A 15,776-nucleotide genomic window follows, 5' to 3' on the forward strand; every position below is an offset into this window, starting at 1 on the left:
TCCTTGCTTGTATGTGCTAAGATTTCAACAGGGTCAGATTGTTTATATTTGTTGCAGTTTATACTCTTTCTGAGGGCTAGGTTATTAGTCTGGGGGCTTACTTTCTAGTTATTTGAACTTTGTTTCATCATGTCAGAGTAGTTTTCAGAAAACATTCCCAGTAAGGCTCCAGTAGCATTTACAATAGGTTTTTCTAATTTACTATTACTTTATAGGCAAACATTATATCTGACAGAAAATCTGGCATCAGGATGACAGTTTAACATAAGTGAAAACACAGGGATAGTTAATACGGTCAAAGTTCAGGCCTCATGCAAGGAAGCTTAGGGGCTTTTTTAAGTCAATTCCTTAGAAACAGTAAAACACAAGATTTTGTATTTTTTACTTATTCATTTAAACTGTCTTTTGCCTACTTCGTCTATTTTTTTAAGTTGCACTAAGAAACTGGAAACTAGTGTTTCATTTGAACAGTTGAATTACTCTGTTGGCAAAAAGAAAAGAAAAGCAAAAATAAGACAATTTTTTCATTAGGTCTTCATCAGGGATTTTCTTGAGTATGAAAACTGTCTGACTGGATAGGGTGTCTGTTAATGCAAACTAAAGTGTGGCAAGTGCGTTTTCCATTACTACATGTATTTTAGTCTTGATCTGCAGCTTTTTCATGTTTGAATGTTAAGGCTTTGCACAGCTGACATTGTCAGTTGACAGCTGATACTCTGGACAAAAGAGGCTATGCTTCTTGACTGAATGGCATCTTCTTAAGTTGCTGGTTTATAGTCCGTTCTGGAACTGTGGGTTTGAACTAATATCTTGCCAGCAGTTACACCTTGTAAATGGAGGAACATTATTGCATAGAACATAATATAGTACATGGGAAAAGACCTAAAGCAAATATATGAAGTGTCATAACATATTGTCTACAAGTTCTGTCAAGGAAGACAAAACTAAAATGATTTTTAGGTACCAGGGATCAAAATTAAGCCTCTCAGCTTACTCAGGTACCTCCATGTAAGTCTGTACATCAGGTCACATGATGAGCAGCAGCCCTGCAGCCACAGATGTCACATCACGTGTGGGGGAGCTGCTATGGGGGCTATGGCTATTGCCCAGGAAATGTCCTTTCCACTTAGCTGGGTGTCTCCCCATTCCCACACCCTGACAGAATGGAACAAAGAGGCTTTTTCCTTCCAGGATCACGCACATCAGGTGCAGGCCTGAACCAAAAAGCAAGCATAGCGATGAAGCTGATACCGTGAGTGCAGGAGGTGAATGACTCTTAGTGCCTGCAGCGTGAGAATGAACAGGTCTGCAGAGCTGTTGTTTGGACAGGGCTTAAGACACTGCTCAGTCGTTTTTATACTGGGGATTTTGAGACGATCCTACTGTTTTTAAATGGATACAATTATTTTCTCCAAAGATGAGAACTTTTAGGTTTTCTGCCTGTCAAAATGTTCTTTTAAATGGAGTGATAAAGATCAAACATTTGCTCAGCGTGTTTTCCTGTGGTTTTGATAAACAGTTTATTCAAAAAACATACTAAAACTTTGCTTCTGAAGTACACAAATTATGGCAGTTTTGTGATTATGCTGTATCACACTAGAATGCTCTAATACAATAGTTTTGATTTTATACTGAACTACTCTGGTCCTCATCAATGCTTTTTTTGAAGTGCACATAGCTAGTTTCAATTTCTTGACAATTATATTACTAAAAGGTATTATACAGTCTAACACTTGAATGCCTATTAGAAGAATTTCTGTTGCTAATATGCAAGAGCAGTAATGAATCAAGCAAGGCTTTTTTTTTTCCCCTTTCTGGAAATAATAAGCTCTCACCAACACACACTGATTTTAATATCAGAGTAAAATCAATGATACAAATTTGATATGTTGTTCCCTAGAGGGTAAAGGAACTCTGTATAGTTGGGTTTTTATTTTAAAACTCTATCATGATGCTTGAGACCTGAATACAAGCACAAAAACAAAAATATAATTTTTCCCCTACATTATTAAAGGGAGTTTGAGCAAAGCTATGACATTTCATGCTGCATGGTTTTAACAAGAGATCTCCAGAGACAGCTGAATTGGAAAAAAAGTTGCTGTCATCTAAGAATTCAGAAGTATTTGCTCATCTAGAGAGGAAAATATTTCCTTACAGCTTCTGTGAATAGAGAATTTGGTGAAGATTACTAGATTCCCATCCATACTTTTATTAATAGAGAAGTTAGCAGAAAGAGGGTTGCATATTCTATCAGCCTTCTCTTTTTAGTAGACCTTTTTTATGACCTTAGTAGACTCCTGGAATATTGTTAGCTAAACTGATAAAGCTTCATATAGACAGTATAAAGACAGTAGAAAAGTTCCTGTGGCTTCCTGCTCTCTCTTCAGACAAAGCCATAATGTGTTGGAAGTTGGAAAGAGAATAGACAGATAGCATTTAATCATACAAATTGCAGGATACGTTTGCTAAGCTTTATAAACAACATCTTAATTTTAGGGTTAACCTGTTTCACAAAGAGATAAAAACTAACAGGATTTTCAGTAATTACTTGGAACACAATAAGAATTTCTTTTTTAACAGCTTTTAAGGAGTAGTAATGTCTTTTTTTAGGCAGCTCTAAGAACTGACGCAGTGAGTGTTTGCAGAACTATCTAGGTGTGGGATTTTTTTTTAATACCAAACATAGATCTGGATTTTGTAACCTGAATAATTCTTTAACATCTCTTCTGAGCCTGGTTTACTTGGAATAGACATCAGGTTCACCAAAAAGTATTTCTCTTTATTCTCTCTAGGGAATAAATAAAATTCATTTGTCCTCTGCCCCATATAGAAATATGTCTGGTCAAGGAAATGAAATGATCACAGTATTTTCAGTTGTAAAGCACTTTTTAACTTACTGTGTGCATCAGGTTATTTGGCTTAATGCCATGTAATGTGGCATGTCTTTAAAGCATTTCTATGTGTTTAATTACTGTGCTATACTTTTTTCTCCCCAAATGCATTGACTTTTTAAGTTATCTGATGTTCGTATTATTTTCCTACCTCTAGTTTATATTTGGCTAGTCCGAGAAGTTCAAATATTAAAATGGCAGATAAAATTGTCAGTGCATATTTCTGAAACTTCTTATTCAGTGCCATAGAAACTCTCCTTTCTTGAAGGATCTGGTGATACCTACAGTCCACTGATGCGTTGTTTTCACTGTTATTACCAGTGAGATATTTCATAGGGTGCATTTGGACTACCCAAATGTTTCCTGTGCATGACATCCTTGTTTCAGGTACATGATTTTTTTTTTTTTTTTTTTCCCAAGAACCATCTCTTCCCATTTTCCCTTATGCAGTCTATACAAGTATCCTTAAGGCTGCTATTAGTATCCTAACATGCTAACTATATGCAAGAACCATTTCTCTCTGAAGTACAGCTTGCATCTCCAGTTCCAGGAAGTTTAGGGGGTTTTGTGTTTTGGTTGGTTGGTTTTGTTGTGGTTTTTCTGTTTTGTTTTGGTTTGTGGTTTTGGGGTTTTTTTTACGATAAGAGCGGTGGCACACTGGAACAGGCTACCTTGAGAAGTTGTGGATGCCCCATCCCTGGAAGTGTTCAAGGTTTGGCTGGATAGGTCTTTGAGCAACTTGATCTGGAAGATAGCCCTGCCCACAGAGGAGGGATGGAACTAGATGATGTCTGAAGATCCCTTCCAAACCAAACCAGTCTGCGATTCTGTGATTCTCTCAGGATGTAGTAATAGGAAGACACCAAAGTGTTATGGAAAAGCCATCAATCCTGATTTGACTCTTGTACTCAAGCTGCTTTCTAACAAGTGGGAAGTATAATGTTTATCTATATATTCATATAATATATTCAGTCTAGTCCACAGTTGTACCTTCTACCTATTGTCTCTGAATTTTCAGGCCTACAAACTTCAGTGCTAAAGTAGGTTACAATGAGAGCTGTGCGGCATGATAGCTTTTGTATGTTCTTCAGCAATGCTGACAAATCTGCCTCTTCAAGCAGGATTTCTTTTAAGTTTTCCATTCCTCCATTTGTGTCTTTGAGGCTGAAGAGGCTGATTGAATTTACTCTAGGAAGCTAATTAATATAGACTGAGACACATGATGAAACTCTGGGTTTGCAAAGTTCCAAAGATCCAAGAGTGACCCCTCTCTGTTGTAGACACTAATGCAAGATGTAAGACTGTGTTCTAAACCATTTGACCACATTTTGCCTGTCCAGCCCTATAACAATAGTAACAGTGGGGGAAGACCGTCTTACTTTGCCCCCACCCTGGCTTTCAGCCAAAGCTGTGTAGAAGCCCATGAAATGGCAGGTGTAGCAGGAGGTTCTTGCATTAAAGTATGTAAAGAGTTATTTAAAGAAATAATGGTTAACTAGGCTGCGTAATATTGTAAATCAAAGAATGTGGTATATTTTCAAAAGCAAATACTGTTGTTTGCAAAGGACAGTATTCAACAGTCACTAAAGGTACTAGTTGTCTTTTTTTGAAGGTTAGAAAATGGGTCTAACCCATTTCTGTGGGCTTTAGAATAACTTCCATTCTAAGCAATATATACATGATAGCTTAGGAATCAAGCAAATTTTACTGTTTTACTTGGTAAATTTGAGGTGAGATGCAAACAGTTGAATTTTTTCATATTTAACAAGAAAAAAGGAGCAGTAACAGTAATTGCTTTAAAAGAAGCACCATCCTCAACTTCAATCTCTCTGACAAAGTACCAAAGATACTCTAAAGGTAATGCTCTTAAATTTTATATATTAAATGGGTATGCAAATAAAAAGAACTGAAAACTGGCAATTCAGGAATCTTGAAGCTCGAAAAGAAAAGAAAAGAAAAGAAAAGAAAAGAAAAGAAAAGAAAAGAAAAGAAAAGAAAAGAAAAGAAAAGAAAAGAAGCACTTGCTGTCAATAATTGATGGAGAAAATCTCCCATTTTGCTGTTTGGACCAGTCAAAGATGACAAGTTTATGGTCATGTTAATAACAAACAAAGCACAGGAAAATGTATCTTGGATGCTAGCAAGAGACTGGTTCTGTAAGCCTCTCCTTATCCCATTTTTTACTGATAACATCTTGGAGAAGGTGAATTCTCTATTTCAATTTTGTCTTGTAAATCTGTACAAGAAATTCTCATTTTCTTTGTCGATTTTGTACAATTTAATACCTGTAGCAGCAATTTGGTGTTGGCGGAATGATGCAGATATGGTTTCTATAACAGTTTTTAAACACATGCAATAGTGTCATTTCAAATCCTTTCACTGAAATTTACCTACAGGAAGTACAACAATAAACTGCATAATTATATCATCCAGAGTAGTGAGGAAACTTTATCTGGTGACATACTAGTCTGAAAGTAAGAAAGTATTTTCTTTTGAGTCCTACCAGTTTTCTTTTGCTTAGCAAATAATTGTTGATAGACAGAAACAAGCACTTCTCACAATAAGTAAAAACAGATGCATTACTTAAGAAAGGAATGTAGGATTCAGAGTCAGAATCATTTGTTGAGTACTTCAAAATACAACTCTGTTCAATATATTTGTCCTTATTCATTGTGTGCAGATGGCTTTGAATGGTAGCATGTCAAAGTATCTTTTTGTGTTTGACAAATGACATTCAGTACAGCAATAATTATAATCTTTCAGGGTATCAAGACAAGGGACAATGAATCTCAGCTAAGTGTATCCAAAGATACTGCATTTCTATCAGCAGCGTATCCCCCTCCTAGTCTGCTGGGATGATTCAGGATGAAGCTCTGGTAATGGGTTTAAATGTTGACTCCTGACACAGTTTTTTATTTGCTAGTCTTTTGATCTGCTGATAAACTACAAATAAATTACTTATATTCCAGATGCTATCATTAATTTGATCATACACTGTTTTCAGCTGTTTGTAACAGGAAAGACTAAGAAAATATGACCTGTTTCTTTTACACTATTGCTGTGGGCAGTCCTATCTCCTGAGTCATAGGATCCAGTCAATATATTAAGAAGCAAATTCAAGTCAGCATTGAGTTATTTCAGTGTTTGAATATCTGAAAAAAAAATGCAGTTCGTTGAGTGCAAGTGCTGTGATCCAAATGGTAAAGCTGCCATTTATTCAAATAGAAATAGTTAAATTATTGAACCTAAGGGATTGCCTGTCTTTTAGGAATATCTGAAAACTTGGTGTTGTATATTGAAAGTTCCAAAGTACAATAGCAACATATATGTTTATATTTAAAATTTCCAATCTTGTATCTCACTTGCATATCAACCTGCTATTGTCTCTAGTTAATTAAAAATTTTATTATTGACAGCGTTATGCTCCCCGCTCAGACACACATTAGGAAAAAATCTTACACTTCAGTATACAAATTGATCCCAAGATAGGAAAAGTCAAAGAGGAAAGTTCATTTCAGGTATATTGCAGCACAGCTGATCGAGCGTTTTGGCCTTTGCTTCGAAGTATCACTTACTGGTTTACTGCTAAACCACGGATTAGGTGGAATAGGGTTTGTTCTAGCTTGTCATCTGAATGCTTAAACATAATCTGCTTTTCAAAAGACATTCTTCAGTTTTATATCTAGCACATACAGTAGTGGCATAATGCATTATTAAAGTTCAGATTGAAAAAAGATGTGTTTTCATGAACAAGCAATTTGTAGTAACTGTAGAAAAAAAGCCTTTTGTTTCCTATGCAGGAGCAGATCAGAAAAGAACCTGGACATATCTAACTCATTTTCTTCCCATTGTGTTTGTCCATTAAGCAGATGAAGCACACACTTCCCATGCTGTTCCATTCATGCAGCCCAGTGTTCATTCAGAAACAGAACGTTTCCTTTAGTTGATGGATTAAAGGCAGGAGAGGGGGAGGTGTGTAAAAATGTTTGGGGATGTGCAATATTTCAGGGACAATGTTTAAAGGTTAATTCACGCTAGAAGTTTGTAATGTATATTTTACACAACTTCCAAACAAAACAAGTTCTGCCTCTTAAATGAACAAAACTAACTTTTAAAGAGAAAGACCCAATGAGGGTTTTTGTGCAATTGCTGAGAAGCCAAATGTCAGGTTATTTTTAAAAGCAATCTTGTATTACACTAAAAAAATAAGCAAATACAATTTTTTCACCCCACCTTGACTGACCTTGCACTATATTTTGAGAGGCTGAAATATGAACCTAAGAATGTGTATTAGAGACCTTAAACAGCAAGTAAACTCTGTAAGCAACTTTAAAGGTTATTGTTTGCTTTTTATCTTCACTTGCAGACCAGGTGTCTCTAGCAAAGTAAATTTGAGGAAAAGCTACTTTTTGTTGGTGGCTCTTTGTGAACAAAACAGATGACATAGAGAGCAGGTGTTAAAATAGTGAAAAAGGCAAACAGTAGATATTTTACAGGATGTTTAGCTGTGGAAGAGCTAGAAAAAAAAAAAAAACAAAAAACCAACAGGCTGTTCTAAAGCATCTGATTTAGAAGCCTTTGCTCAAATACAAGAAATATTTCTCTGTCTTGTAAATCAGAGTCTATCTATCTTTTGATCCCCCAAAGAATGGGTTAGTGATACTTATCCCTATTCCTCTTGGCACTGAGTTCCCAGGGACTGACAGGAAAAAGCATAGTTTTTACTAAATAAGGATCCTTACTGGTTTCTGTTTACCTGATGCCACTTATGATACTGTGTTTGTCTACTTAAGTGGCATTTAAGACTGAAGTGTTGTGTGATTTATTATTTATGTTAGGAAATTGCTTAGCAGCTGGGTAACTTAGACTGTTCTCCTTTGTGTTTTCATCCTCCATTGCACATCTGTTAATTGTGGTCTTAGCATTACAACAGTGAGCATTGTAAATTAATAAGTAGAAAGGTAAGTAAGTGGAGGAAAGTAAATTCGCCTGTTTAAAAAAAAAAAAAAAAAAAAAAAACAAAACAAAAACTACTCAACTGACAATATTTGAGTTTCTAAATTAAGCATCCTAAACCTATAAAAAGAGATTTAGAATTCCACACTGGAGCCTTCAAGTGTATGCATTTTGGATTTAAGCTTCAAGGCTTATTTCCAGGTTGATGAAAACTCTCTGCTACTTGTTTTGGAATGGGAAGTTTAACACTCACAAATTCGCCAGCAGGTTTCATTGGTTGTATCACAGGAGTTCTGTAACTTTGTAATTGATGAGAGGAGTGAGTCCTAATACAAAATTATTTTGTAACTATGTATGAAATGGCCATTCTTTGTAAAAAACTGAATTCTCTCTATTCGCAGCACAGATTTTTTTTCTCTATGAACAAACCATTATGGCATCACTGGAATACTTATTTGGAAATACAGTGCCAAGTCTTTAAAATATTTATTGCTTACAAGACAGGCATGTTGGTACAAAACATAAAGGCTCATAAATTTACTATGCAATTAGACTACACTATAACACCTTTCCAGGTAGTAGTGAAATAAAGGTTTTTTTAATCAAAATTTGTTGAACTGCATAGCATTTTGAATCAAATTAATTTCTTAAAAATGTGAAATAGTAATCAGGCTTGTTCTCCAGTAATAATAAAAATATATGCTGCAAATTTTTTTTCCTGCTCTTTCAGGTACAAATGTTGCCACTTTGGCAATAAACATGTCAATTTTCCCTTAGTTCCAATGGTATTGCACTAAGGGAAATTCTGTGGTATCTGTAACACCTTTTCCAGACTATTTTTCCCTTGAATCTTGTATGTTTCACTGAAAACGTTACAGGATGCAAAGGATATCCACTAATTAATTTTCTTGAAATTCTATCATTTCACAAGGCTGATTTCACTGCAAGTCTGACTTGCAGCCTTTGCTGGAACGACAGTTCTTTATCGGTGGGGTTTAATAGGTTAATTTCTGCATTCAAGTTTTGAAATCACCTTTCAGATAACATTTTTCAGGCATGCCTTGGATAAAGGTACATTCTATATTCTTTAAATAGATCTAAAATAGCCCTTGCCAGTTAATTATAAATTAGTAGCTGCTTCTCTCATGTCAGAAACTTCTGACATGCCCACAGTCCATCTGTGTATGTAATTTGTCCAAGCAACTCAAATGTAATGACAAACTTTAAGGCACAGTCTCTGTAGAACTGTGCAGTTCACTCTTCCTTGCCAGCTAATATTATGTTCCCAGACTGCAAAACAACTTTTTGATTGAAAGGCAATTCAGAAATTTAGCTTAGACAATGCACTGTATGAATTTAAGCACTGTTCAAAAAAAAAAAAAAAAATCAGACTGAAGAGATAACAGGATGTTAAGTTTTTCGGATAGAAGTTATATTACCCTACCTTCATTAGCCACTGAGTGTTGTTTTCCATGATGTTCTCAAGTAGCTGCAGTCTTTGAACTGAATCATCATAGTCCAGAGGTGCATCCCTTTGCACCGCGTTGGACACGTAGGGAGTCGAGGAGCGGCAGTTGTCCGCCTCAGGCAGGAGGAAGGTGTAGCTGCACGACCCGTGCTGAACCTGGTACTGCTTCTTGCCTATCGTCTCCATGCTCTTACTGAAGGAGTTGTATCCTGAAGCTAAGAATATGCCGCAGCCCAAAAAGAAGCAGGCGGCCAGCTGCATTTTAGTCCCTGCGGTAAGTCGGCGGACCTAGAGAGCCTGGATGCGCTGGCCAGAGCCCGGCCCTAGCTAACCTGCGGCGCAGCCGAGCGCTCCGCTGCCATGTGCCGTCAGGCGAGGGCTGGGCTTGCCTGCCTGCCCCGGGCGGGCCGGGGAGGTGCGGCCGCTCCCGCCGTGCCCGCAGCTGTCAGGCGCGGGAAGCAGCTGCGGCCGCCCCGCCTGGCCCGCTGCCTTCCTGCGCCGCTCCCCGCCGAGCCCCCGCGCCTGGCCGGCCCGGCCACTCGCTCCCCTGCCCTTATAGCAGGAGTGGGTAAGAGCAGGCACACGTGTGGAGCGCGGCCGCTCCTCCCTCCCGGGCTCGCCGGGGCCGGGGGGCAGCGCACAGCGGCTGGCGGGAGCGGGGCGGCGAGAGGAAACCCCAGGGAGGAGCCGGCAGCGGCAGGACCCCTGCGAATTCCTGCAGCACGGCTCTAATTAAGAGTTTCCTAGACAGAGCAATCAGTTCCGATAGCCTCCAACTATGCTAGTAAATTATTTGCGATGGTAGTCATTTTTAAGCTCTTTACCATTGACCACCCCCGCTAAACACACACACACACACACACACGTATGTCCCTGGGCTTGTTTGTTCTTCATTTATTTTCTTTAAAATGCTCTGAACCAAGATGCAATTTAGTTGGTGTTTATTACATTGTGGAATTACGGAGAAAGACACTGTCCTATGCACACAAAAGCAGGCGTGGGTACGTCCTTGCAAAGAGAACACGAGGGGCAGTAATTAGAGGTTTTCAGTTGAACACAGAATTTGTATTTTACTGAATCTCTGAGATGAACATTTTTAGGCACATCTTTTGAGAGTTAAGTATTTACAAGCTTTTTGTTTTTTTAAAGACTTTTTTTTTTTTTTTTTCTGTATGACATGGCTAACTTTGGGAGTGCTAATGTTAATAAAAGCGATAGTTAAGTATTTATTTTTATTTTTATTAAGCTTTTTATTTTTTTAAAGGCATTTTTTTTTTCTGTATGACATGGCTAACTTTGGGAGTGCTAATGTTAATAAAAGAGGTTAGAAATCACAAGTTAGCTACGACTGGAAGAGGAAAAACCATCCAGAGGCAGTAAGGCATAGCTCAGGAAGTGGCATGGCTGAATAGGAATTACCCTGTTAGCTCTCCCTAGCCCAATTCTGTACCCTTGGGAGTGGGAAATACCCATAAAAGGGGAGGGAAATTCTAATAAAGTATTTGAAATTTATACGTAAGAGCAAAAAGGACTGCTTCCCAGCTCCCATGGTCTCTGCAATGATCAGTCATTTTGAAAAAGTGGAAAATTACTAGCCTTACCAGACCCTGGGAAAGAGTCCATTCCACTGAAATTTTGGAAAAGTTTACCTCTCTGTAAGGAGAAATTGTCTTGAAACCAGCATTATAGGATACTGACTCCTGAAGACAAACTGCCTGAGATTTTGGCTAGGTCTGGATCTGGAAACTATAGATTTTTCTTCATCAAAATAAACAAAGGGAATGCCATGCTAGTCAAACTAACATGAATTACTGACCAAAGTTTCTCATATTCAAGGAAAATCCCAGCATGTCTCAGGATCTCTTAAGACAGACTCTTACATAACTTGCTTTATCTCATACAGTGTATTAATGTGGCTTTACTTTTTTATATCATGGAAGTTGTGTTCAGGGGTTGTCAAAAGTAGTTGTTGCAGCTAAAATTTATGTCTTAGATTGTTGGAAGATGCTGATATTTCTTTACGTAGCTACCTCAGGAAAGGAAAACTTCTAGAATTTAATTCTGGCGAATTCCAAAAAGATTCTGATTATATTTAGACCGTGATGAGTGAAACCAATTTGTTGGATTTTTTCTTGTGGAGTGTTCATATGCCACTGTTCATCCTTCTAACCAGAGGAAACAGAGGAATATATTTGGAATGGTCAAGATTATTTACAACAAAATGTATGTATTTGGAGGGTTTGGTATATGAAGTATGCATTCTCCATCCCTTCAATTTTGTCTTGCAATAGCCAAGCAGATAAATGTGACAGCTACTTGCATTGATAACAGAGCTTCAAACTTGTTGTATACTGATTTCTAATTTTCAATGAATTGAAGTCTTTGAAAGAATGTTTAATTCCATGTGAATAACAGTCTTTGTAAGATACTTGACCAACCTACTATTATCCAATGAAGACAGAAAATAGCATTAGATTAATGCACTACACTGTGTGAAGCACTTATATCTAACCAGACATTCCAATTCAGTATTTTCTGTTATTTGGATACTTTAATTAATTTGCTAATTTAAATGAGAATTTCCCATTGCAGCTTGTCCTTAGGTTCGTCTGTTCCCTGTTTTCCTTGCACAGCTAGCCCAAAAAAATTAAGGGCCATATCGTACTAGGCATCCTTCCTTTCACCACCACGTGTGTATAGTTAATAGAGTAGTGCTAAAAATTAGATTGCTCCAGCCCTGGAAATATCTGTCTCTTAATGAGGAAGAACTGGAGGATAATCTTTCTTTTTCTGATTATATTTTCATGGATTTTTAAAATTATTTAGTTGTATATTAAATGAAAATATGAGACTGAGCAGTGTAGTCTTTTAGAAGTTTTCTTTTTAATTATTAGAACTCTACTCAAGGGGCTGAACACATATAAAAGACAAGATGTAAGGGAGAATCTACTGAGAGTTCATTAGACAGGATCTCCATGAGAGGCTTGATTGAATCAGTAGTTTTTGAATGGCTATAAAGCTTGCCATCTGTGTGCCACCCTAATGAGTCACAGCACGGTTGTAATCTGGCAGATCAATTTTGCTGGGTTTTGGAGGAGAGATGAGTGTCTCTAAAGGTTTGAACTGGAGTCTGTTTTCCTTTATGAAAGGCCAAAGCATGACCCTGGGAGGCCCTTGTGCTGTAATGAGGCCAGGAGCAAAACTGAATTTGGAGACTGCCTAGAAAGCCTTGCTGTATCTTGGGCCTCCACTAGGGAGAACTGTGGTTGTAGGAATACTGGAAAGAGAATCAAGTTCACCTTTTACTGTGTTTTAAGCTGGGTTTTTGTGTCTTGGGTTTTTTTTGTTGTTGTTGTGAATGAATGAATGAGTAAATGGCCAGTTGCTATGGCAGCTGTCTGCAGTTCAGGGAAAAGGTAAGGAAAGCACGGGTATTATTTTGAGAAGTGACAACAAACTCCTAATGGAAGACTCTCACCAGCACAGCAGGCACCACCACTTAGCTTCTGCTCACTGTGTTTCTCATCAAGGTCTTGCACTAACACCCTGAGGTTCACCATGGTAAAGTTCTCCCCAAGCGTTCATTGATAATCCCCGGCTGTCGGGCCAGTAACTGAAATACAACCCCCACACACACCCGTAACCAAGAGAGGGTTTTGCTGTTTCCCCATCTGGGTCCAATGGAGTCATATTGCTTTAATGAGGTGCTCTTTCCCACTGTCCAGGAAAGTCAGTGATTGTTCACCTTGCCAACGAAATAAATACACATCCCTTTAACCCTTCGCTGCAGCTTAGTGCCGTATTTGGTGCATCTTTTGGAGCAGTAGATTGTGATCCTTCACCCTTTCTATCCTTTTGGGAGCAGCTTTCCCAGCTGTGGAGGAGGAAGTGGTCTTCTCTGCCTCTCCAGAGAGTCAAAGCCAGTCAGAGTTCAGGGGAAAAGAAAGTAGTAACAGCTAAATTTAGAAAACTGGTGTGAAAAGTAAGGCAAGTTAAATCCATTTTTGTCCTTGAAATCTGAGGAAGAGGAAGGAAGATGCCTGCATACAGCCTTTTTACTGAGCCTTAGAGGCATTTTAACAAGTCTGCTTGAAAGGGAGGACTTATTCTAAAAACTGAATGACTGAGAAGATCTGTCCCCTGTCAGTTAAGAGAACGACCATTTCTTTGTTAGACATGTTGAAGTAGGGAGGAATTTCAATAATTTGGCATGGAGTCTTATAAATGTCAGAAACTGAGTAAAAAGTTATAATTCAGGCTAGTCACATCCTCTCAGTATTTCTTTCATGTTTGTTGTTCTCTTCATCTTTCATTTCTGCTGTCGATATGGAGTGTTGTATTTACATTCATGATACATTTTTCCTGTAAACTAAAATATAGCTTTCAGCCTGTGAGTTCCTGCTTGCTTTAGAGCTGAGTGTATACAGTATATGCCATAAAATACCAAATAGTGGATTGGTATATTTAAAGTACAAATTAGATCTTTCCCTTTTTAGAAAAAAGATACCCACTCTACAGAACTCACCTTATAAGCAGAGCTGAAATGTGTATTTTGTCAAAACTAAACATTTAGAACATTTTGCCAGATGTGTGCAGGCAATTTCCTTTCCTGGGAAACAGTAAATTCCCTTACTCAGCCAATCGTGGGTTTCTTCCATGCAGCAGATGACTAGGCTGCTCTGAGAGAGATGCCTGAATTCTACTAACATTATCTTTCCAACTCCCATTTTACTTACAGCTGCACAGCTTCTGTTTGACAGGCAGATACAGAGATCTTGTGAGATCTCTGGTAGAAAAGGAAGCATATAAACTTAAGAAATATAAGAAAATGTTGACTTAGCTTTAGACTGCTATCTGCAAACTTTGCCACTTTAAAACTTTCAAGATGTTGATTTAGTAGATAAGTTCTCATTTCAGCAGTTTACTAATTTTAGGAAGGGAAAACTACATCATAAAATATGTGCAAACTAAAGACAAGTAGGTTTTGGTGCTGCATTCTTACAGGGATATTTGATCTACGTATGTAAATGAAAATGCTGTAATGTAACTTCAAAATCAAATCTGAGATGAAAAATCATCTGAAACATGGAGTAAATTAATAAAGTATTTTGTATATTCCTTGTATTTACATTCCTCACATTTTGACACTCAATGTTAAGTTCCCACCTTTGGTTCCTGGTACTTAAATATTAGTTTATGATAGTTCCGTTTGCTGTCTTCAAAATATGTTCCTTCACTGTAAGTAGTTTAGCATTTTTCTCAGGAACAAATGTCAACAAGGACAAGACTCATGAACTTGTAACTTAAAAAACAGGGAACATGATCTAGGACCCTATTGGATTTTTAGGCTGCTGAAAATCTTGCCTGTTTTTAGATCTTACCCTCTTTTTCAGAAAGGAGTGATAGGTTATTGTGTTTTCCTATAAGCCAATTTCTTTTTATCCAGACCCATAGTTCAGATTTTTAGCACTTTAAAATTAATGATAATATCTTAACAATCATTCCTAGTTTCCCCACCATTTGCTCATTATCTTTTTTATTCCGTCTGAGCTTCTGCACCAGTCTCTCATGACTTCTTGAACAAAGTCTCAGGATTCCACTCACTTTCTCAGCCGCAGTTTATTTCTAATCACTCAGAACATCTGGTGTAACATCTTGTGAATTCATAATCAACTTTATGTTCCATCTCTGACGTTCCATCACGTCTCCTTTGAGTGCCCTTCCTTACAAGGGAGGGCACTTGCCCAATAGTTCTCATATTGTACTTCTGCTGAAGGGACAAGAGGTCAATAATCTGATCCACAGAAAATTTCAGTTACCACTCTGTCTTGGTGACTCAGTCTGTTCTTTCCCATCTTGCTTTGTAACATCCAATCCATCATTTCAGTACACAGTATTTTTCCTAGATGTCACAGCACCAGTGGAAGCATAATGCAGCCAAAACCAGACTTTGTGTATTCCCTTGGAAATTCTTCCATTCCCCCTTTTTATCTTTGACAATTGACACTGCCACCATCCTGCAATGCATTTAAATCTATAATCTGCAAGTTTTGTTTCCTTTATGTCTATGATGTTTTATTCTCTCCCTTTCTTGATGCTGTCCTTTCCTTAATGTGTCTAAAACCCCTATCTTGGTCCCTATCATCAACATACAGAATTTTATAACCTAATCTGTCTGGCTCCTCCATAATATTTGAAATGTGACTTGCTTATGAAGCTTATTATATTAGTTCTGCCTCAGTAAATTATGTTCAGCTTGGCTATCCTAAGGATAGATGGTTAGACAACTATCAGAGCTTCACAAAAGTAGTATATACTTAATTGCTTTGAATTTGGAAGATCTGAATTCAGCACCTCTCCTACCAATATGTCAACATTGCTTTCTTAGTAGCCACTGGCTGAATTGGCTTTCCTGGACTGTCTTGGGTTAAACTTAGGTTATCTTTTCTCAGATAATCAGA

The 15,776-nt window shown here is 37.7% G+C and overlaps 2 protein-coding genes across 3 annotated transcripts in view; one reads left to right on the plus strand and one right to left on the minus strand.

Moving 5' to 3' along the window:
* ANGPT2 (angiopoietin 2) overlaps positions 1-9,946 on the minus strand; it is a 42,140-nt gene extending 32,194 nt beyond the window's left edge. For both annotated transcript variants that reach the window (XM_041477481.1, XM_041477480.1), the window contains exon 1: positions 9,292-9,946. In XM_041477481.1, the coding sequence (XP_041333415.1) occupies positions 9,292-9,576 (285 nt within the window). In that variant the 5' untranslated portion in view covers positions 9,577-9,946. The remainder of the gene's footprint in view (positions 1-9,291) is intronic.
* The window catches only part of MCPH1 (microcephalin 1), a 122,908-nt gene that overhangs the window by 79,005 nt on the left and 28,127 nt on the right, over positions 1-15,776 (plus strand). The gene's annotated exons all lie outside the window — the stretch shown is intronic.

Source organism: Pyrgilauda ruficollis, unplaced genomic scaffold (assembly GCF_017590135.1).
Source record: "Pyrgilauda ruficollis isolate IOZ18807 unplaced genomic scaffold, ASM1759013v1 scaffold40, whole genome shotgun sequence".
NCBI lineage: Eukaryota > Metazoa > Chordata > Aves > Passeriformes > Passeridae > Pyrgilauda > Pyrgilauda ruficollis.